The sequence below is a fragment of the Polyodon spathula genome, chromosome 9 (genome assembly GCF_017654505.1).
Source record: "Polyodon spathula isolate WHYD16114869_AA chromosome 9, ASM1765450v1, whole genome shotgun sequence".
NCBI lineage: Eukaryota > Metazoa > Chordata > Actinopteri > Acipenseriformes > Polyodontidae > Polyodon > Polyodon spathula.
This window is the reverse complement of record NC_054542.1, coordinates 46,114,361-46,137,540: the sequence shown is the minus strand read 5'-3', so window position 1 is coordinate 46,137,540 and position 23,180 is coordinate 46,114,361. Positions and strand designations below refer to the sequence as shown.

Genomic DNA, 23,180 nt, shown 5'->3' with positions numbered 1-23,180 from the left:
TAACACATTAATCAAAATGTTGATAAATATTCCTATCTGTAACAGACTATATCCTTTTGTAAGGGAAATTACAGTTCATTCCTGGATGCACTTAGAATTGTTAAAATGCTTGGCGTCAATGTGAGATAAAGGGGGATGTTTGTACTAAATTCCAAGGGTAAACTCTTACCTTACTGTTAAGTAAATTGTGCCTCCTACTTGGCACTGCAGAGTCTGAGGAATGCAACACTCAGCTGGATGTAACTTTTGCTTAAACCCCAACCCTAGTGGCACAGCTAGAGTGCAAACGCAGGTCCCTTTAATGCACAAGACAAACACTTTAACAAAATACAATAAGTCAAAACATTTGATATTGTTTTACATTAAGCAATACTATTGTTACAATAATCTTGTTGTTTTAAACAGTACCATGCAATTTTCTAAAACATGAAAATGATTGTCAGCAAGCCTGGCATTAGGGGTTGGCAACATAGGCCTAGGGCATCAAATAATGGGGGCAGAAAAAATATATATATGTAAACGATACGGTCCTGTGAAAATTACCCCTTGTAAGATAAATATTATCTGTCATTTATTTCCCCTTCGGTCACAATTTTATAATTCAATTTTTAGAAATTTTCAAACACTTTGTATGAACTCTATGGACTTTGAAAAGTTACCCAGTCAAAACTTTGAAAAAAAAGTATTATACATTGTAAAATACATTCACAGATAGGAAATTTAACATAATACAATTATACATGCAATGACTGACAGGGATATTATTAAAATACTGTATGTCTTATCTGGATAAATAAATAAAAATAATAAATAAATATATATATATATATATATATATTATATATATATATATATATATATATATATATATATATATATATATATATAGTGGTATTATTGATGTCCTATATACACATACATCTAGGTAAGGAAGTTATTGCTAATTTTCATTCAAACATTAAGACATGTATAATTATTAACAGGGGAGATGGATTACACATGTTTTATTCAACTCAACACTAGCATGGTTAGAGTCACAGAAGTGGGGTTTAACAAATGGATAGATAATTTACCATATGCAGGCAGAGATGAATAGAAATGTGGTTCTGTTGGCTGCTGGGAGCTGTTTGAAACTAGGGCACTGTGTGTCCTTTTGGTATAAGTCTACATTGTTAAATGTTAATAGAATCTACATCATAGACATACCCTGAGAAGCAGTGCATCAACAAGAACAAAATATGTATTTTAATTGATATGACACCAACCCCTTTGGCTTGTGTCATTCTGAAGAATTCCCACATTTACTTCCCACTCTGTCTTGCTTTGCCCTTTATAAAGGCCTGATGGATGTGTCTCACACCAGCCTCCGAGTCTCCTTGCTTGATTCCTTTCTAGGACAGCACTGTTTGCTTTTTGTCTGCACCTTGATTACATTGACATCATTTTCCCATTGTGCCTCTTGTGTCATTCTCTGTTGACAGTCCCTGTAAACGATAACCCAGCCGGCATCCTTGAGGAGATGCTGAATCCATTGATTGGTTGGGTGTGTTAATGCAGTGCCTTCAAATGACATGCAGACAGCTTTTGTGCTGCAGCAAGTGGTGAGAAGCTGGTGAGAGGTTCTATTGAGTGCAGATAACAAACGGTGACTGCCATATGCTGACAATGTCACTTTGTAAAAAGTTAAGAACAATACCAAACAAAACAAAAAAAAACAAAACAAGGTGAACAAGTTTGTTTTGTTTTTTTTCCTGAGATTTGAAACAATTTAGAAAAAGTACTACTGACTTGACATTGGTTAATCCTGAATATCAGAAGCACCTGCCAACTTCAAACTGAACTCATCCACTTTATACTGACCAAATGGTAATAGTACATATGATAAGAACCAATGTGGCTAATTTTATTTATTTTTTTATCTATAAATTACGGTGTAATTTTACAGACAGTTTCAGAATAGCAGACTGAATAAGTGCTCCTGTTATTTAGGGTGAAGATGGTGTAGTAAGATAGGTGGTACACCATACATAATGACTATGAGTTAGTGTTTTTGTACATTACATTTAGTTTGGTTTAAAAAAAGTACTCAGCTTTCTAAACTGTAGTCACTGTTGCTTAATTGTCAAAGCTTATTGTATAAAGTACCTCTTTAGTGATGTCTTTCAAGTTTAGTTTAATCTCCCGTGCAACGTCTGTCATAACAACTTGAATATTAAGCACTTCTCTAAATTGATTGTACACACAACAGCTCAATCTTCCTAAGATCTCAGCAGCCTGAGGTTTACACCAATATGAACCTAATCATTTCACAGAGATGGAATATGTACATACAGGACATTTTAATTAACATTTTCAGGATGAGTTCTCGGGTTGATGAAGGTGTTCATCAGTCAATTAGCCTAATGAAAAAAAAATCTATATCTATCTATCTATCTATCTATCTATCTATCTATCTATCTATCTATCTATCTATATATATATATATATATATATATATATATATATAGATATATATATAGATATATAAAGATAGATAGAAAGATTAAATATTGCATCCAAAACTGAAAAGCTGATATTTGAACTCAGTAGAAGAGAGTCAAGATAAAGGGGACACCAATTAAAAATTATATTGTAAATCATATCCATGTAATGTTTAAGAAACTTCACCCTTTCTAGAAAAGATCTACTGCTTACTAATTGTTGTATATTTGTGTATACAGTTTTAACATTTGGTAGCTAAACCCAATTACTTTAAAAGCTTGAATATATTGTAACAACTGCAGGATTGCTACAATATTCTTAAAGTTTTATATCATAGAATAAAAACATAATTCACGTAAATAAATGCATTGTTATACACACTACCTGTATTGCAGTTATCCTGGTGGTTAGCTCTTACAAGGGTGATTAGTCATGTTGATTCCTTGTGTTCAGATCCGTTTCTGCCCCAAGGAGTCTATGGGCAGCTGGGCAAGTTTGTTCAGCTTTCATAATTGGGTTGTATTGGGCTCAACTTGCATCAGGGGCATCATTTGCTATGGAGCAGTTGCCCCCCCCAGATCATAGTTTACCCCCCCCCCCAGACAATCTATATGGCATTATGTCTTCCACTTTTTGATCCCCAGACACATAATATAATCTCATGGTCGAAGTTTTCTTCCCAAACAAATAAAATATGTTTTTCAAACATCATTGCTTTTTAATCTAACCCAGATCCAGAACAAAGTCATCGACGGTTGCTATGTGATGTAATTGCTCACGCTCAAAGTCTCACGGCATCGACTGCATTCATTCATTTTTGATTGATTGATTAATAGTTCATTATTGTCCAGTGATTATGTTGACAATACAGAATTCCATTCTATTATTTCTATAATAATATAATATTATTGATAAAATGATGAGTCAAAGGGGCACGTTTTTTTCTATTATTATGACATTACCAGATAAATTAGCTGTAGGATTGTTGAATAGTACATGTAGTATAGAGTCGGACTCGAAACTTGTTGTTGGAGGCGGGGCGTCATTCAAGCAGTCAGGGAGTGGATTGGCTGGTGCGGAAAGAACTGAAACAGGGTTGACAGTTTGACTGGCTGGTTTAGAGGCAGGGTGTTGGCAAATGTGCCATGATGAAAGCAAGACGCTACTCCCTTTATTTTTGTTTATTTGTGATTATCTGTGCAAACATGTTTGAAAATGTTGCTACATATTTACACTTTGTACATTCACTGGAATGTGGTGCTTACTTAGCAGTTTATGTTCATTGGTTTATATTTGATACAAAGTGCCATTCTTTGTGGAACACATTTGAAATGTATTAAACTTAACTTGAGGTTGTAAGTATGTATCAAATCTGGTGAGATGTAAAATTAGAGTTAGACTGCATTCTTATCCCTGGCTCTATTTGTAAAGCCCATGAAAAACATGAAATTTTTTCTTCTTTTCTTTTTTTTCTTTAAATGAACTGAAATAAGAGTAGTCTAATGTCCCTAGCTGCTACTCTAAAATATATATATATATATATATATATATATATATATATTATATATATATATATATATATAGTATGGCTGTTTGTTTGCATTTATACTTAATATCAGAAACTGGCTGCAGAGCAATCTGGTTTGCGGATTTTTCTGTATGTGCAAGAATCGGATCCAGTCCTGTTTCGAGACAGCATTTAGATTTTATATAAGAACATAAGAAAGTTTACAAACAAGAGGAGGCCATTCGGCCCATCAATTATGTTCAATAAATTATGTTTTGTATGTGTTTGAAGTGTCTACAGAAGTACTACTATGAATTTCCATTCAATACATTTATACCAATGGAATGGGATTTGTCATTTAACTTCTGAAGGATATTCCTTACCTAATGTGTACTTTGAAGTCCCCTGATTTCATTAGAAATCTTCTAAAGTACGTAAGTAAAAAAGAAAAAAAAAAAGAAAAAGTGCTATTGGAGAGTTACGCACTTGGAAAGCGAATAACCCAAAGCCTCGGGATTATGTACAAACATCAAACGGCAACCAGCCAGGATGTGCAATAATGTTATATAGTAATTATTTTACTGTCAAATGATCTCCCCATGATTGAAATTGATTAATCAATTATACAATGTTCTTATAACCTAGCCTTAGTTCATGGCTCTGCAGTGGCTTTAAACCTGTCAACATGGAATTGTAAATTTAGTTTTTTAATCAATGGAATCATTCTACAGTTGCTGTTTAGTGTTTTTTTTCCTATTGCTGGTGCAGTTTAGGTCATTACTATATTTAATGGCTTTAGTGAATATGGAAAAAGGTTAATTAGTGGCTGAGAGTAGTGGAAATCCCATTGTGCTTAATAATGGATTTGATTTATAACAAATGGGAAATTAACAGGGTATTCTTTTTGGAATTAAAATATTTTGGAACATTTTTAAATTATTTAAAATTTAAAATTAATTTCAATTAAAGTTAAATTTGAAATTGTTATATATATAATATATATATTATATATATATATATATAGATATAATATATATATATATATATATATATATATATATATATATATATACATATATACACACAGTGCTACCCCATTATAACACCCCATTATTTCACTGCTAAAATGAAACTCGATGCAGTGGACAAAGTAAGAAAAGGTGACACTCAAGCAACAGTTTCAAAAGATAGAAATGTTGCAGATTCTACATTGCAAGGATTGCTAAATGACAAAAAAAAAAAAAAAAAAAAAAATGAAGAGGTTTTGTTGATAAAATTGACTCCAAAGAGGGCTGCTACAGGAAAAAAAAAAATGTGTGCGCTAAAGACAATTAATTTAACTCTACTTTATTTGCTTGGTTTTTGCAGGAACCTCAACAGGGAGGCAGGGGCATTAAAGCATATAGGGGGTGTCAGCAAAACCACGGGCAGAGCGGAATGGGTGTGGACCAGGAATAATCGTCCCAATAAACAGTGGATTAGAGTACCTGCAAATTGTGTGTATCCTTCTTTCATTTTCCACCATACACTACAATATTTATTTGGCATTTTAAATAATCGTTACCGGTATAAAGCGAAACACAAATAACATGGTCTCCTAATTATGGATCCCGACAACCGCATTATAATGGGGTAGCACTGTTTTATGTTTTCACTGTAGTAACATAAAGACGGTTTATAACACCAAGAGCTGTATCCAGCGATGATATTTTCTGTGATTGACTATGAATCTTTCTGACAAGCTTCAAAAACATGCTGGATAGCTGATAGTCAAAATTATTATGATTGACATACTCAACATAATCATGTGAGTATAATATTATTGTCTGCACCTCCCCTGGTTTCAGGAATGTAATGGTTTTCAGCAAATACAATTTCACTGAGAAGCCAGCAATAAAAATGGATTGCAAAAAGAAAGCTCACATAAACAAAGCGTATATTGGTTTTGTGTCTCTCAAATTCCCATGTTTCAGGGATTAGGAGTGGTGAAATAATTATTGAGAACTGTTAACCCAACTGTAGATGTTAATGAGGCTTGGCTAATAGAGAAGATCCTGATTCTTTTTAGCAAGAACAGCTTCTCAGTGTCACACACGAATCAAGGCCAGGTCAAGCCAATTAGCAGTGAGCCAATCAGACGGCAGAGGGAAGCTGAGACAGCCCAGCTGTGGTCTAGAATGAGATCTCTTCACAGAAATGACATCTCCTGATGCTTTCATATCCTATAAATCTTAGGTTCTCTGAAAAAGAACAAAAATGGCTCAAAACAAAATCTTCCTTTGTCACTGGCTTTATTCATATCTGAATGCATTGAAAGTATGTAAAAAGCCATAGTGGAGCCCTATTTCAATTACCCATTCTTTAGATTATTATTCTTAGCTTGTACCCTTTGTATTGAATAATTACTAGTTACATTGTTTTTCGATGATCATACAAAAATATATCCCCTTGTTTTTTTTGTTTTTTTTTACAATAACCACTCCATTACAGTAACAGTTAACACAAAATTGCAAGTCCTTCTAAGAATGTTACAAAAACAGCTCAAGGTTTGGCTATCCTGTTGATCCCACTGTAATTTTGTGTTATTTTCCAGATCGAATGACGTTTTGAGATGTACAGAACATGCTTTTTTGTAAGACCTTGATGAAGTGGCAAGAACTGATTCACAGTGGAACCCTTATTGTCTGACAGGATTGCATTTTTGACATGGCACTGAAAGGTAATGTACAATAATTGCTTGTAATTTTCAACAAATACTGAAGGCTGATTTAATTATGAAAAAACGATTTACATTTAAATTAATTCATAACTGGATTACAATAAACCAAATATGCAGAATACAGACATTCAGCAGTGCAATGTAAGTTTTTGTTGGTTGTTAGTATTTTATATAATACACTTCAACATATGGCGTTGTCAGGAAAATATGTAAGTAAAATATCTGAATATAATTTCTGATTTAAAAACAAACATAAGGTTTAAACACATGCTGACACAGGCATCATGAAAAGCACTGAAAACTGAAATGTATTCATAATTTTCTGTGGATGTCATGTCTCTGCATTTTTGAATCTTTAAATAAAACACAATTAGTGTGATGCCCATTTGCTGCTCAAAGGTAATGACTATCAACAAAAAATGTTTATCAAAAACAGTTGCTTTTTAATTAAAATTTTAATTAAAAAAAGAAACACCACATGTGTAAGACAAGATGATTGAGATAATGTTTTCAGTCTGTGAAAAAGTGGTGAAATTAACCAGAGGGATGCAGTGACGCTGAAAGACACAGGAATGGCACCTCTACTGTCAGCTTCATTTTGGAGCTTATCTTGGAGCTCTGCACATAAGTCTGCCACAGCCCGCATGTTAAGAAGGACTGAATGGTGAAACAATGTGACCTACATATCATGGCCTCAGATATAGTGTAACTGTACCTGTAAATCAGGTTGCTTAAAGTACATTTCTGTTGTGAAGTTAAAATTATACTTTATAGCATACATACTTAAACATGCTTAAAATCTCATTAAATCATCTTGTCTCAAACACTGAGATTCGCTAAATCATCTGTCAACAAATTCTGAACCCCATATTATTACAACCTGCATTTTCCACAACCAAGTACAGAGGTGGGCATTGGGGGGTAGTTGACTTTACTTAGTTGAATAATGTATCTTTTGTGTGGAAGTGGATTTTAAATAATGGTGGACTTTGTATGGGCACATGTTTTTTTTATTTTTATTTGTCCAATTATTTTTTTTCCCCTCACCACAGCAATTCCCCACACAGCTCAGAAGAACTAAAGGTTCAGTGGGTGTCTTCCGATCCCACGGCCAAGCCAGCTTCCTCATTTACACCCAGGAACTCGAGAGCGAATGTCAGAATCAGAGTGCAAGTAGTTGAATTGCATTTTTGACATTTAAAATCCATGCTCTTAAGAGTGATGTACAAAAGAAAGCAATAGTAATACTTACAAAGGCACTCATAATACAAGGTTAACATTTTTTGTTTCGTTTTTTTCCTGATGAGTGACAAAGCCCATTGAACATTGTCTTTCAATTTGACTGTTAAAATGTTTATTCATCATTATTTAAATCAGGTTTGTAGTGTCAGTATAAGACACATTCTGTAGCAATTGATGTACCACTGCATTAAAATAAAACAATGAATGGGTTAGAAAAGTAGCTGCCAATTAATGGGGATGGAAGTCCGGACCGGGAAGCCAGGAGGCCCGAGGCCTGAAATGAGCTGCAGGGCGTTGGGCGCATAGAGCTGATATTCTCCGCCAACAGTGTTCAGAGAATTGAAGCAGAGCATTCTGAGAAACCTATTTTCAAAACAAGCAATCAGAACAAAGCAGTTCTTCAATGTGATTAGCTTAACGTTCTCACAAACATTCGATTGTACAAGTCACAAAAATCTTTCAAATTCTCACCACTGTAGTCAGCAGAGACTGATACTTTTTTTTTTTAGTTCATTTCCTTCAATATTTACACTATGTACTAAAGTGACCACACATCAATAAAAGAAACCCCTAATATTGATCTTCAATTTGAGTACGTGAAACATTGTAAACTCACCACAATGCAGATCCAAACAGAATATTTGTTTTAAAATACAGATGATGGTACAACCATTGTTTTCATTACCAATCACATAGATGGTTTGATGCATGTTTAATCTGGAGCTGTAGCATAATTACATGGTTATAATTAGACGTTTTACTACATGTTTGAGGGTATGTTTACATGCGTTAGGTGGGATTTTTTCTCTAGCTGTTCTGATTGGCAGAAACAACTTAGAGGGATGTATGGTATTTACTAAAACATACTTTATAGATCCATTATTGAAGGTTTGAAATGCATCCTTGCTCAAAAATAATTTACAGACTTGTTTTACCTTGTATGGAATTATTTTTCTTTTTTTAAAAAAAAAAGCATGTATTTAGATACAGAAATCTAGTCAGGAAGGAGGTTGTAAAACAAGCCAGGGTATGTGAAGCGGTATACAACTTTATCAGCTGAGTTACAGTAAATAATGGCAATTGTTTTACACAGATGTAGATAACATACAGAAGTCTACTTTATCTCTGCACTGGAAGCTTACCAAAATTGATTTCACTGTCTGTCCACTGGAGCGTCTTTAGGTATCTTGAAAACAACATCTTCTTTGAAAGTGTGCAGACCCGTTTCAGTGTCAACCCAGGAAACATGAGTATTAGAGCTGAGATAAAATAAAATGCATCAACCACTGATAAAATTCAGGTACTTCCAATTGAAACTTCAAAACAAATCAATTTCTCTTTTAGTATCTTACATTATGTCTTTCTATTTCTCTTTCTATATCTTACATGTGTGTTTTAAATTATATTTAGAAAGTTGATTTCTATGTAATGCATGTGTATTAATTGTCCCAACCAACATATGTGCACTGGCCAGATGTACACAAGCATGACATTTCCATGATTACATTGAGGTTTTTCATCCCCTCGGGTCAGTTCTATTGTTTGTTTTTAAACCATATGTTTCCTTTTAGTCCTCCCGAATTTGGTCAAGAGGGATTAATAAAAAACAAACCTGATTGATCAAACAGACTTGATAACTTCTCTGGTTGTCCCATGCTTCTTTTGCTTTCCAATCCATGAGGATATTAATATTGAATTATGGGAAACATACTGGCATTACCGGTAGCCCCTTCCTTTACCCCTAACTTAACTGGCAGAGAGCCTGCTTTTGTATAACTCACTATTAGTAATTGATTATGTAGCCATGAATTGTCTGCTGACCTTGATAATAAATTCCATGTAGGTCATATCATATCCAATTAGAAAATTAAAAAAAAAAAAACAGTGCAGCAGTTATGTTATAGTACCTTAAATGATATTGATCAAATGTAACAGCAGTGCTATAATACACAAGCGGAGCCCACCCTGATACCAAAAATATATATACATACTATTTATTCTATTAATTGACTTTTAATTGACATAACAAGGGCCAGTAGTATTATAGTGAATGTGTTTTCTCACCATTGGTGACACATGTCTGCAACCTGTTAGATTTACAAAAACAGAATAAAAAATTCAAAAGACCGAAGGAAGCTCGATATCTCACACAAAACAATGACAGTCAAACACAAACAAACAAGTACAAAGCACAGGAGTGCGTTATTGTACTGTATGCCCTCCATCTCTCTTTCCGTATCTCTGGTTTGTTTTTTTAAATAAGCTACAAGTGAAAATTGATTCAATCAACACTTTTGATGCCATCTTGCTCTCGCTCTGAGGACAGCTGTCAATCACTAGAAATCGACTCCACGCTCAGAAATTCAGCAGGATCATTCACTCAAGGCAGAGGCAGGGGTAGGAACACAAAACAAATGAAATATCCACACACACTTTATGCCATAATCAAACAATAATTCAATAGTGAATAATCAAAATAAACAAACATAATAAACAATATTGTGAACCTGCAAATAAAAAATACATTTAAGTAACACTGTGGCACACTCTGCCCAAAAAGACCGTTCCTAGAAAAAACAAAGGCAATTGCATTTCTTTAAACAATAATAGAAAACATAAGCATGCATGTTTAAAATCACAACAGGTTATTTGGAAAGGGAAAGGAGTGGTTTCCAAAAGAGAGTTAAATGACTTTTTGAATAATTTTCAATTACCAAAATATCCCTAGTGATGGAGAGTAAAGTCTTTACCACAGTTTTGCTTTTAGAGATAATAGTCTTTGAATTAAACAGGCACATTTTAAACAGACAAACATTACAATAGAAACTCTAATTTAAAAAAAAAAAAGGTTGGAAAGTTATACTCTTCTCTAAAGTGTTCTGGACATGTTATTATTATTGATTCCATCAGTTAAAAGTAGGAACATTTAGCTTGTATAGTAAAGTATAAAGGCTATTATTGCGCTATTTAATAGATTTAGATAACTCAGTCTTAAACAGGAAAAAAAAAATAAAAATTAAAAACTAAATTAATGCCTCTAATAAACTAGAAGGAAATCTTTCACACAGATAATTATTTATACATATTTGTACTTAACCTGTAATTACTATCCATGGGTCCTGTGGACCCAAAGTAGTTTAAAAATGCCCACTGTCCTTCTGTACAGGTTTGCTAATCTATTCTCTCATAGTTTCATGTCAAGTCAGTGTCAGTTGTATAGCGTTGGTGTTGCATGGTGTTCTTGCTGAACTGACTACTCTGTTTCTGCACAGGTGGGTATTTGGGTCCACGGGACCCATAGACAGTACTTTAAATTTCATGACATTGTAAACATTGCTGGGATAAACAGTCACGTTATGTATTTGTCTGCCGCCCAGCACCAGAGTCTAACATACTTGGGTATGGGAAAGCACAAGCTTGTCCCTTCATGGAAAGCAGAATGATCAACATCAAAGTACTCGCTGCCTGCTGACCCAAACCCTGCTATGATGATATTCCCAAACACAAAAGGAAGAGGTGCTCCATTTGTCCATCATCAAATTACTAAAAAATAAACATCGCCTGCGCCTCGTGCAAACATCCCATCTGTCTTCAATGTGCCCGTCACATGTGTCCAAACTGCATGTGAGCAACGCAACTGCTCTGAAATATTTCAATAGTGTTGTTTTATTTGCTGAAGTGTAATTTTTGTTAAATGGATTTCATTTGTCTGTTTCTGATTGGTCCACTGGGTCTGTGGATAGTACTTAATTAACTTTTGTTGGTGGTTATTAGTTAACTGGGACTGCAGAAGAGCTTTACAGATGATTGATCAAACTGTGCCACAGTTATAAGGGACAGGATTACCTTTGTACACATGACATGATGACATTACAATGCTAATTCAATATAATACAAGCTGCTAGAGAATACCTGGAATTAGGGTTAAAAACAATTGTGTGGCAGAACACAATCAGTAAGCCATAGAAAGATTTCCTAAAATTGTGGAAATGGAAATTGAAGTAATAACTTTCTAACTTCTGTCAGCAGGGGCATTTTGCAGAGTACTGGTAAACTTGTTAAATGTATAGGCTACACATTAGTATGACTGACTTACTGTAAAAAAAAAAAAAAAAAAAAAAAAAAAATGTCTTACCGTTGCACTATTGGTTATAATTCTGATATTTTCGCACACTCTTAGTTTTATTTTCTAACCATAAACCTCCAGGCTGATACTCAGCCCTCTACCAACTGTCTCAAATTAGCAGAGGAATTTTCTCCTGTCACTCGTAACAGTCACAAGAAGGGGTTCATGTTCCCTTCCCTCTGGACAAAGCTGCACTGTGAGCCCAACTACATCACCTGCACGATCTCCTCATCTCAGGTTATCAAGGAGATGTAATGAGTGCAGTCTGGTGCCACTGTAACGATTCTGATCCTTTACCATACTCTTTGTATTTATTTTATTGAGTAGTCCTGGCTGGGATTGCAATCTCAGAGCTCAGCGTCAATCACTCTGCCGCCACCCTTAAAGAGCTAGCACCCTGCTGTTAACAACCTGTGTCCAGCTGAACATTTTCTTCCACACACTGGCAAGTACTGTACATGATGGATCTTTTAAGCAACATTACATAAGCTATCATTCATATTGCATAAGCTATCATACAAGTTGTAATGAAAGGAATTGAAGCTTGTTTACAGCAGCTATTGGATTTTATATTTTTGCTGTTGTGTTATACCTTACAGTTTAAAAGAAACATTTAAGTTGGGCTTAAATTGTGTTCATTAATTAGAAATAGTGTGTATATCCAGGGCTGACAGTTTGCTGCTTCAGTACAAAATAGAAATATAGCACTGTGACAGAAATACAATGAGTTCTGGTGATAAATCTTCCCCCCGACCTGTGAGAACATTAAAGAACGAGAGGAGAAGTATCTGGAAGGGCTGGTCTGACAGTTCGTTTCCGGGACTGGGAAGTGGATCAGCCTGGAAAGAAGCGAGACTCTGTTGTAAGACCGTATTGACTTGAAAGGTAAACGAAGGTATAAAGCAGCTGCAACCGCTTACCTAGATATCATATGGGATTACATATAAGTGCCAGGGTAACGCTGATCTTTTCCTTCATTTGGGTAAATGTTTGGAGAGAGAGGGAGCCTGAGAGGAACTCTCAGTAATTAAAAGAGAAATACGTGTTGTGTGTGTGTATTGTTAACTGTCTGTGTTTTTGTCACTGTAGACAGTTAAAGCACTTCTCCGGAGCTGTCGGAAAAAAAGGGTCAGCACTATCCAGAGCACCACTACACTCCACACAAACCTGCTTCTGCACCGAGCACCTGCACACCTGCACGCACCCAGGACGGATGACCGCGTCTTGTGCTTTTGCTTGGGACTGTGCCCAGTTTTTGTTATCCCCGCACTTTACACATTGTTGTGTATAGCTGGGGATTTATTATTTAACGGTCACCAGACCTGGATTACCAATTAAAGCACCTTGTTCACTAAAATATCATTGTCTGTTCATTACTTCTGCACCACATCACTGCTACACCTGTTCCCCTTACTAACCACTTTGCCACAAGCACGTATGCAAAGATTTATGGAGAAAAAACCTCCCTTCTAACTGCTATGGATAATACTATATTCATAGTGTTGGGTTGAAGTTTGCTAAGTTTATTACAGATGCTTCAGCAGTAATGCCAGGCTTGCTTTGTAATTCAGTCGTTGCACTTGCCCAATGTGAGTAGCATGAGTGGAATATTAAATTCCACTTGCATGTAAACAGATTATTTGGAATACTGTAGTATTTGGAATGCGTTGTGCATGTAAACAGATAAGAATATAAGAACATAAGAAAGTTTACAAACGAGAGGAGGCCATTCGGCCAATCTTGCTCGTTTGGTTGTTAGTAGCTTATTGATCCCAGAATCTCATCAAGCAGCTTCTTGAAGGATCCCAGGGAGTCAGCTTCAACAACATTACTGCGGAGTTGATTCCAAACCCTCATGATTCTCTGTGTAAAAAAGTGCCTTCTATTTTCTGTTCTGAATGCCCCTTTGTCTAATCTCCATTTGTGACCCCTGGTCTTTGTTTCTTTTTTCAGGTCGAAAAAGTCGACATTGTCAATACCTTTTAGAATTTTGAATGCTTGAATTAGGTCGCAGTGTAGTCTTCTTTGTTCAAGACTGAATAGATTCTATTCTTTTAGCCTGTCTGCATATGACATGCCTTTTAAACCCAGAATAATTCTGGTCGCTCTTCTCTGCACTCTTTCTAGAGCAGCAATATCCTTTTTGTAGTGAGTTGACCAGAACTGAACACAATATTCAAGGTGAGGTCTTACTAATGCATTGTACAGTTTTAACATTACTTCCCTTGATTTAAATTCAACACTTTTCACAATGTATCCAAGCATCTTGTTGGCCTTTTTTATAGCTTCCCCATATTGTTTAGATGAAGACATTTCTGAGACATTTGGAATACTGAAGTATTTGGAATGTGTTGTAAACAGATCATTTGGAATACTGAAGTATTTGGAATGTGTTGTAAACAGATCATTTGGAATACTGAAGTATTTGGAATGTGTTGCATTGTAAACAGACTGATTGTTTTCTTCTTATTAGCACAAGGATTAACTTTGTCCACTGTTCTCTTATAAGTAATTGATATTTATGCAGCACAGCTTTTGGATCTTTCTGTATTTGTTAACCCTCAGGTGTAATCATGTATCACATACAGAATCCATTAAACAAAGTTACACTAATATGGGGGGAAGAGCAATGCAACGCAAACATGTCACAATCCTTTAATTTTCTGAACAAGTTTGAATCAGCAGCATTTCATTATTACTTCTTGGCAGAAGCAAAGAGAAAATACATAACAAAAATAAGCAAAAAAAAATCACAAACAGTACAAGTGGACAGTGAAAATCTATTAGAACATGATGTTATGGGGCAAGATTTTATTTATTTATTTATTTATTTATTTTAACACAGCCAAAGTTGCATTCAGTTGTATTACTTTTTTTAGACTTCTGTCTGGATCTCAGCACAAAATGAATGTACAGGTTTGGATGGTTGCTTACTCATCTTTTTACTGTTTCCGTATTGCAGGTTCCCAATGTACACAACACACTGTCATGTAGTATTGAATAATATGACTGTTTTTTTTTTGGTTGTGTATGTTCAACATGTTCTTTGATGCAGTTCATTGGTTTTGTTTTTCGCCTGCTCATTTAATGATTATGATCCAGTGATCAACTAAAAGTCTTTGTTTCCCAATTGCTTGCAAATTGTTGTTGCGCTCTGGTGTACTAAAACTAGATTAGTAAATTATCCACCTCTCTATTGGTGCTACAATTTATTACACAGAAACACATCAGCAGAGTGTGATGGCAGCTAATTTAATTAAATGCACATTTTTGTTCTTAAAATAAGCTTATTTATTACACTTATGAACCCTTCTATTCAGCCAGTTCTTTTAATTACCATGTTTATGCTAATGCAGGGTTCTAATTTATAACATTACATGATTATACAAATTAAATGGATATTAAGCAGACGATAACACATTTTGTATTATCTCCACTGGCTTAAAATATGCAGCTTATTTGCGTTCTGTCTACAGACTATGACTCTATGCATTTGTATCTACCTCATTATTCCCCAAAGGGGATGAAATCCCCAGTGACAGGAATAGTGGGGACAGTTAAATGTGTGTGTATATATATATATATATATATATATATATATATATATATATATATATATATATATATATATATATATATATATATATATATATATATATATATATATAATCGCTTACATATTAGCCGGTACGATCATTCTGCTTGTACAGTGTCACTCTTTAAACTTAATTGATACCTTGAAGAGTTCCTCCTTTTGAATGATGTGATGTATTAGCAAATATCTGAATGTACAACACTGTGTGCAGTACACACATTACATATTTATTGCCCCCCTGATATTTCATACAGGTAGCACTGTATGCAGTTGGCAAGTAACGTTTGGGACAGATCCAATGCTTTGTTTTGCCACTGATGTTATGGCTTCATAAACTTTAGTGCTGATCTAAAATATTGTTCTAGAAAAGAAAAACTGTTTTCCTAAAAAAAAATATACCTGTGTTATATATTATATATAATTATAATATAATATTATATATAATTTCATACCTGTGTTTAATAATTTATCCAATATAATTTGAGACGGGTTAGAAACAGGTGGTTAATTGGAAGCAAAATTAATAATTGCACATCAAAATACAAAACACATTGAACGAAAGTACCTTCATAAATTATGAAGTATAAGGTGTAGTCCTATGTATTTAAAAAAAAAAAAAAAAAAAAAACAATTAGACAAATCAATTTTCCCAACAGTTTTAAAGTTAATGAAGCCACGTTTCAAATCATAGTTCTTATATAAGTCTTAATTAAGCTCTATTGCAAAGACTAGTATTAAAATAATTAATGTTTATGAATATAAAGAAGCACTGCGGTCACATATGCCAAAATTGTTCAAAGAATGAAAATATTTGTAAAGGCTTCATTAACAAATGATGCAATAGCAATAAAGAACAGTTTTTTGTTCATCAAAATCACAGCAAAGGCAAATGCTAGGGCTATCATTTTTGTAAAGAGAATGTCAGAATGCCAGATTTGCTAGCAGCTTCTGATTCCCACTTTTTAATTAATTGGTCAGCTCTAAAGGAATTCCGCCAGCGGCCAGCTGGAACTCTTTTCAAAATCACACCATCAGGGTTTAACCACCTCACATAAGTGAGTGTTATTGTGTGGACTGAGCCAAAGCATTTGCTCAAGTACAACAAGGTTTAAGTTTAATAAACGATATTAACTGCATGCAGTACCTTGGAGATAAGGATGCAGTCAAGAAGCATCCACAGTATTTGAAATATCTTGTCCAAAATGATCATCAAATACAGCAAGCATACACAGCGTACTCTTTTTGAAGTTTAGTTTAATCTAAAGTTTAGTTGCATGACAGCAAAGATCAGTCAGCAGTTTTCTCTGGTCTGCTATGAAGAGTCACATCTGTAGCACTTGTTATTGTAAGCTGACTCTACACATCTTAACTTCCATTAGCTATACAGGTCTCAAATATGTAGTTTGCAGTTAAACACGTGTGATAGTAAACATGTATGTTTATTTTGAAATCATGATACCTGCAGAACTGCCAAGTCTCCTCATTCAGCAGGAGAGCAACACAGCGAGCACACATCTTTGAAAAGAATACAATTAAAAAAAGGAATGTACAAATACAGATCACTGTCAGTGCCTAGTCACAACTGGGCTTGTTCTGGAATCTGACAGGCTTAAAAGATTTTTACTGGCATCTTATCATTTCAAAGCTTTAGAGGGGATATTTCTAAAAATGAATTATACTAGAAAGCAATAGAGTGCCCTAAAACAAGTGGGAGGGGGGGACTTTAATACAGCCATTTCAATGTCTGCATCCATATTCATTTGTGGTGAATATACTCCTGTACTTAAAGTTAAAGATGTATTAATGTTTGACACCAGCTAGTTGCTTCCTAGTTGTCTAATTTCTGTTTTTGTCTTTTTCATAACACAGTTCAAGGTTAAATGCACAGAACGGTTTAGGAAATAAAATATGTAAGAAGATGTAATAGCTAACATAATGTAACACAATGCTGCTCTTTTGACATAAAAGGTTTGAATGGAATATAAAAGGGACATTATTTGTACTGGTGTTACCTGTAGCTTTAAATTGTCGAATACACCTTAACACAGCATGCACCTTGTTATCTAAATTAAACTGTATACATTTTAACATTTGCGTTGAGTTGAGTTTTGTTGAGTGTTATTGTTAGTGTGATCTGCTGCAAATTATGTTATCTTCACTAAAGTACTGTTTTGTATAAATATAAAATACAACATGTTCAATTCAGGGAGATGATTTCTAATCCAAATTGGCAGTTTTAGAGGGCCTCACTCACTCAACTGTAGCCCTTGGCAGCTCTGTATAGGTACTGCACTAGGTTAAATACATCTCTGCTTGCAAGCTTGCTCGTGTTGCATGTCCTCGATCATTTCACTTCTTACGGAAGCTAACATATAGTGTGGCTGCAATATGCAGTTTACCCATTAAAAAAAAAAAAATCAAAGTCTTGGTAAAAAAAAAAAAAAAAAAAAAAGATTAACAGCTACATGAACAATGAACATGTGAGAATATTTTGAAAATAAGAATATTCATATGAGGTATATATATATATATTATATATATATAATATATATATATATATATATATATATATATATATATATATACTCAATCATTTGAAGATATCTTCAAAAGAACAGGAAGCCATTTCAATATATCTCGAAATAACTTCCTGTGAAAATGCTCTATGTTTTGAATGGACTTCTGGTCTATTTCAAAATATCTCTAAATGAACAGGAAGTTATTTGAAGATATCTTCAAATGATTTAGAGATACCTTTAGATGAACAGGAAGTTATTTAGAGATATATTTAAATGATTTAGAGATACCTTTAGATGAACAGGACGTTATTTAGAGATATATTTAAATGATTTAGAGATATCTGAAAAGTATTTAAAGATATCTCAAAAACATTTACAGATATCTTACAGATAGCTTGCCATACTTAATCACCTAATTAATGAAAAAGTTGATTGGACACAGGACATGGAGTGATTTCAGCTGTTGAATTGCAAACTGAATAAAAGCAATAAAGAAAATCACAGAAAAAAAAACATAGAAAAACAATATGCCAAGTCTGTCAAGAGAGCAGCGCCTTCATGCAATTGGCATGTTGGAGGCTGGACTAGGGCAGCATACTGTAACTCGCCGTCTTGGGTGCTCACAGCCAGCAATTTCAAATGTGGTGAGACGGAATAACCAGAAACACTCTGTCAATGACAGGCCACCAACAGGGAGATCAGGAGTCACACCACCTGCCCACGATCGACATGTCATTTTGCAGCATCTTCGTGATGTCAATTGTTAATCAGCACAATAAAAAGTCACTGCACCTGCTCTAAAACAGTTTGTCATTTTTTAATCACATCTAGTGAATTTTATCCAAATTTAAGTGATATGTTTCTTTTGATGCTCAATATATACATACATATTTAAAACATTGGTTATTACACTGCATTCTTGAAGTAATGACACCCCACAACATTTTATTCTAAACATTTATTGCAAGAGCTGAATACCTGTATAGCAGTAACATAGATTAACTGTTTTATACCTATGATGTCAAACACTCCCACAAACTGACAAACATACTGCAGTAAGCAACTCACCCCTAAACCACATGTTGATTTTGTTTATATATATTATATATATAATATATATATATATATATATATATATATATATCTATATATATATATATATATATATATATATAATATAGTGACATTAAACATGATGTGCTTTACAAAATGAATGGCTCTGTACTTTACAACTTAACCTCTTTTTAGAAACTCATATGATTAATTGTGGCACAAAATTGATCTGTTTTTAACTGTAAAGCTATTTTTGCATGCTATTGCATTGTTTAAATCGGCTGTCATGCCTTAACATAATGTTTTTAAATGCTTTTGTTTTTTTTTTTTTTTTTTTTTTTTGCACGTGCCTCTGAGATATATATATATATAATATATATATATATATATATATATATATATATATATATATATATATATATATATATATATATATATATCTTTGAACAAAGATGCTGGTACCTGCCAAGCATTTACTTACTAAGGTAACAAACAATTGAAAAAGCTGGATATTTGCCCACTCCCCTACCCCAATCAAGAGAATACATGGTTATCACAAAGACATGAATGCAACACATGAAGAATCCTATGGTTACTTGAGCTGAAACACAAATTGTGTAGGTTTTTCCGTATGACTGGATGTAACATTTCAAGAAGAAAATCTACACCATAAACCAACACAATAGCTCAATGGAAACAAGTTGTATTTGTATTAACCAGGTTTTTTTTTTTTTTTTTTTTTTTTCTCATGCACTTTAAATTAGCTGCTGTTATGATTTTTCTTTTAGTGGAAAAAATATTTAAGCAAATGGATGTTTTTAATTTTTTTCCAACAGAACTAATAAATAATTACTTTAGCTAATTTTATAAAAAAAATAGATTTAAAAATAAACCTGTCCCAAGCACTGTGTTTCAATTATAAGCATAGAATTAGGTGACAAAGATCAACCAACTTTTTTTCACAAGCATTTTCAATGTATGGAGATGGTTAAGTAAGACTATATTAGTAACAGAAAGCAAACTAATAGAAAAAAGTAACCAAGAAGCAGTTTTCTGTTAAGTGAGTATTACAGGTACACAAACTTGGTCTGTACTAGTCCTATTTACAAACACTTTAACATTGACAGACTTAACAAGTGTCCACTAACAGAGTTAACAGCATTTTCATTGTATGAAGTGACATAGTCCCAAAACAGCTCAACAACAACCACATCACAATACTAGTATATATTTCTCAACCATGATATCTCTTCAGTTGTTTTTTTGTACTCTGCCTTTTCTTCAGAATTGAAGTTCACAGATATTAGTTCAAAAATAGTTTGTCCATAGTTTTACAAGTATTTCACGAAGATGAATAATCACAAACTGGTGCCATTGTGTAAAATACCTTCTGAAGTGTCAACATTAAGTAGAATATACTTGATGCTAAAGCACAGGTCTAGGCCCTACTGGTTACATATTTCTCTATCACACAGCAGCAGCTTGAATCTACCTCAAAAGCCCCTAAAGCTTCAACTGTTTGACCGCATGGTCATTTGAGCACATCTTATATCTGATGCTCCTTTGCACTATTAGCTACTGAGGCTTGTTTGTAAGACTCCAAGTTAGCCAAAGGAATGTCTGCCATGTGGCTGCCGTTGTTGAAATAGCCCTCTGCATTTCCATACTGCTTTCTGTCACCAAATTGGTTTCTGTTGCCATCTTCTTTCCAGGTTCTGGTCAGTGTATGCCCATTCGCCAATTTGTCCTTGGCCCATTCCTTTGGAGTTTCAAAGGACGAGAGGGGGGACTTGGGCTGCTGGTAACATCCCAGGCTAGGAGGCATCCAGCAGTTATCGGAGTGACCCAGTACCAAACACTCTTGGGTGCACATCTCTGTAGCTTCAGCTAGTCCTCTGGGACCAAGGGGGCCATCTAGGGGAAAAGGAATAAATGTATATATTTTTAATAAGTTAAATAATCAGAATGCGCCAAACAGGTGTTGGTAAAGGTAATGTATGCAGCCTGTAGGGATAACCATACACACAATAGTATTTCTTGCAGACCCAGATGCAGTTTTGTAATAAAGTAATGCACTGGTTAATAAGCCAACATAGCTGTCTTGTATATTACAAAATGTAGCTGCAAAACTTAACCTTGATATCTAAGCTTTTGACAGTGGAGGAACTGTAACATTGTGCGAGGTAAATATGGAAACAGAATAATACAAATCTATAGTATGTCTGTGTAGAAACCCAATACAAGCATCCAACTGCATCTATTGAAACCTGTAAAAGCTTAATACATTTGCACAATGTGTTATATGATGCAGAATAAAGGTAATAACATGACAGCTTATGAAAAAAGGGCTCTTTGCAGGAAAGTCACATTGCAGAAAACAAATTATTGATCTTTCAAGTAAAATCTAAAACTGTTATTGGAAATCTGTGCTAGGACCAGGTCATAAAAATTGTTCATAGCTGCTATAAAACTGATCCATATCAAGAATAATACATGTTACACTACTTTTTCATGCAGTGAACCTTGATATTTTTCTTGACAATATGATTATAGACACAGTGACCCCTATGTCCTATTTTTTTTTTTAAAGTTAAATGTGAAACTGCACATAAAAAAAAAAAAATAAAAAAATAAACTGATGGTCTGCATACAGTCATGTTCTTGTATAAATTACCAGTAAGTCTTAGTGTTTACATGGCAAATACAGGACTACAATGTATTGGTGTGTACTCAAGCAGTCTTGCAGAGCTGACAGAGGCAGGTTATATTGTTGATCTGTTCATTTAGTGACGGAAGGCAATACGACAAAATTTGCCATGGGTTCCAGCATTTTTAAAATTAACAGTGTGGCTTTACTTGATTGCTTTTTTTTTTGCATCAAGGACTTAGCCTAAGTTCTTGCTAAGAGTCATGTCGTGTCTAAATGATGAGGCAAGAAAGAAATACCAGGTCACAGGAAGTAACTTATTAAATAACTTATTTCCTGTGACACACTGGTACTCAGGGAATACAACACATTTCATTCTAAAGGACACCCCAAGGCCGAGTGTACATTAGTTTAAAATCACCTTCATCATCATCTCCATCACAGTGGAAGACTGACTTATACCGGCATGTAAAACAAAAGGTCACGAGAGGGTAGCATTCACCAGCACTATTTGGTTTAAAACGAATCTCCATTTGAAGAACTTTGGCTGATGTACAGTATATTACATATTTGTGTAACATACTGCATTTGTACAAGAATACACTATCAACTATCATTGAGCACCTCAGCCATAAGAGTGTTCTAATAAGTGATAAGAAGTTAAAAGGGTTTTATTTTAGTAAACCAAACTATCAAAACACTAGGAAAGCAGGTGTGTCTTGTGGAAAATACATAACCCTGTACATTAACATTGTTCCTCACTATATGAAGACTATTTCAAACCCTTTCTCACAGCCGAGGAACAACCTGAATCTTTTCTATTTACAGTGCTTATTCACAAAACAATATTTAATAGACAACATGTTTTGCTGTCTTGGCTGGCTGAATATACAATTTTATAAACACAGACAGCATATAAGCCATCTGTCTCGGTGTTTCCCACTGATTTGAAAGCAAACATAATAGCACGGTTCATATAGCTCTTCACACATATTAATATTGAACAGAAAAATTGAACTTTTGTCACTGTTTTACTGTTTTATTTGAAGACTGGGAAGGCAGTTGTGTAATGAAATGCTGTATTGGTCAACCCCCAGACTGAGTAAACACAAGCACAAAGGTACTTTTGTATTTTCTTTTTACAAAGTATAGACATTGAATAAAACAGCATTGTCCCACTATATACCAATGACTAACACAAAAAGAACCCGTGCATAAGTATCAGGCACATCAACTACATCTGTTGTTGTTAGTTGCCTTCAGCCAAGACTTTTGTTAATAGTATGACTAG

At 34.3% G+C, this 23,180-nt stretch overlaps 1 protein-coding gene across 3 annotated transcripts in view; it reads right to left on the bottom strand.

Moving 5' to 3' along the window:
• Positions 1-19,703: 19,703 nt before the first annotated feature.
• LOC121320947 (protocadherin-9-like) overlaps positions 19,704-23,180 on the bottom strand; it is a 213,951-nt gene continuing 210,474 nt past the window's right edge. For all 3 annotated transcript variants that reach the window (XM_041259777.1, XM_041259780.1, XM_041259779.1), the window contains one exon: positions 19,704-21,156. In XM_041259777.1, the coding sequence (XP_041115711.1) occupies positions 20,789-21,156 (368 nt within the window). In that variant the 3' untranslated portion in view covers positions 19,704-20,788. The remainder of the gene's footprint in view (positions 21,157-23,180) is intronic.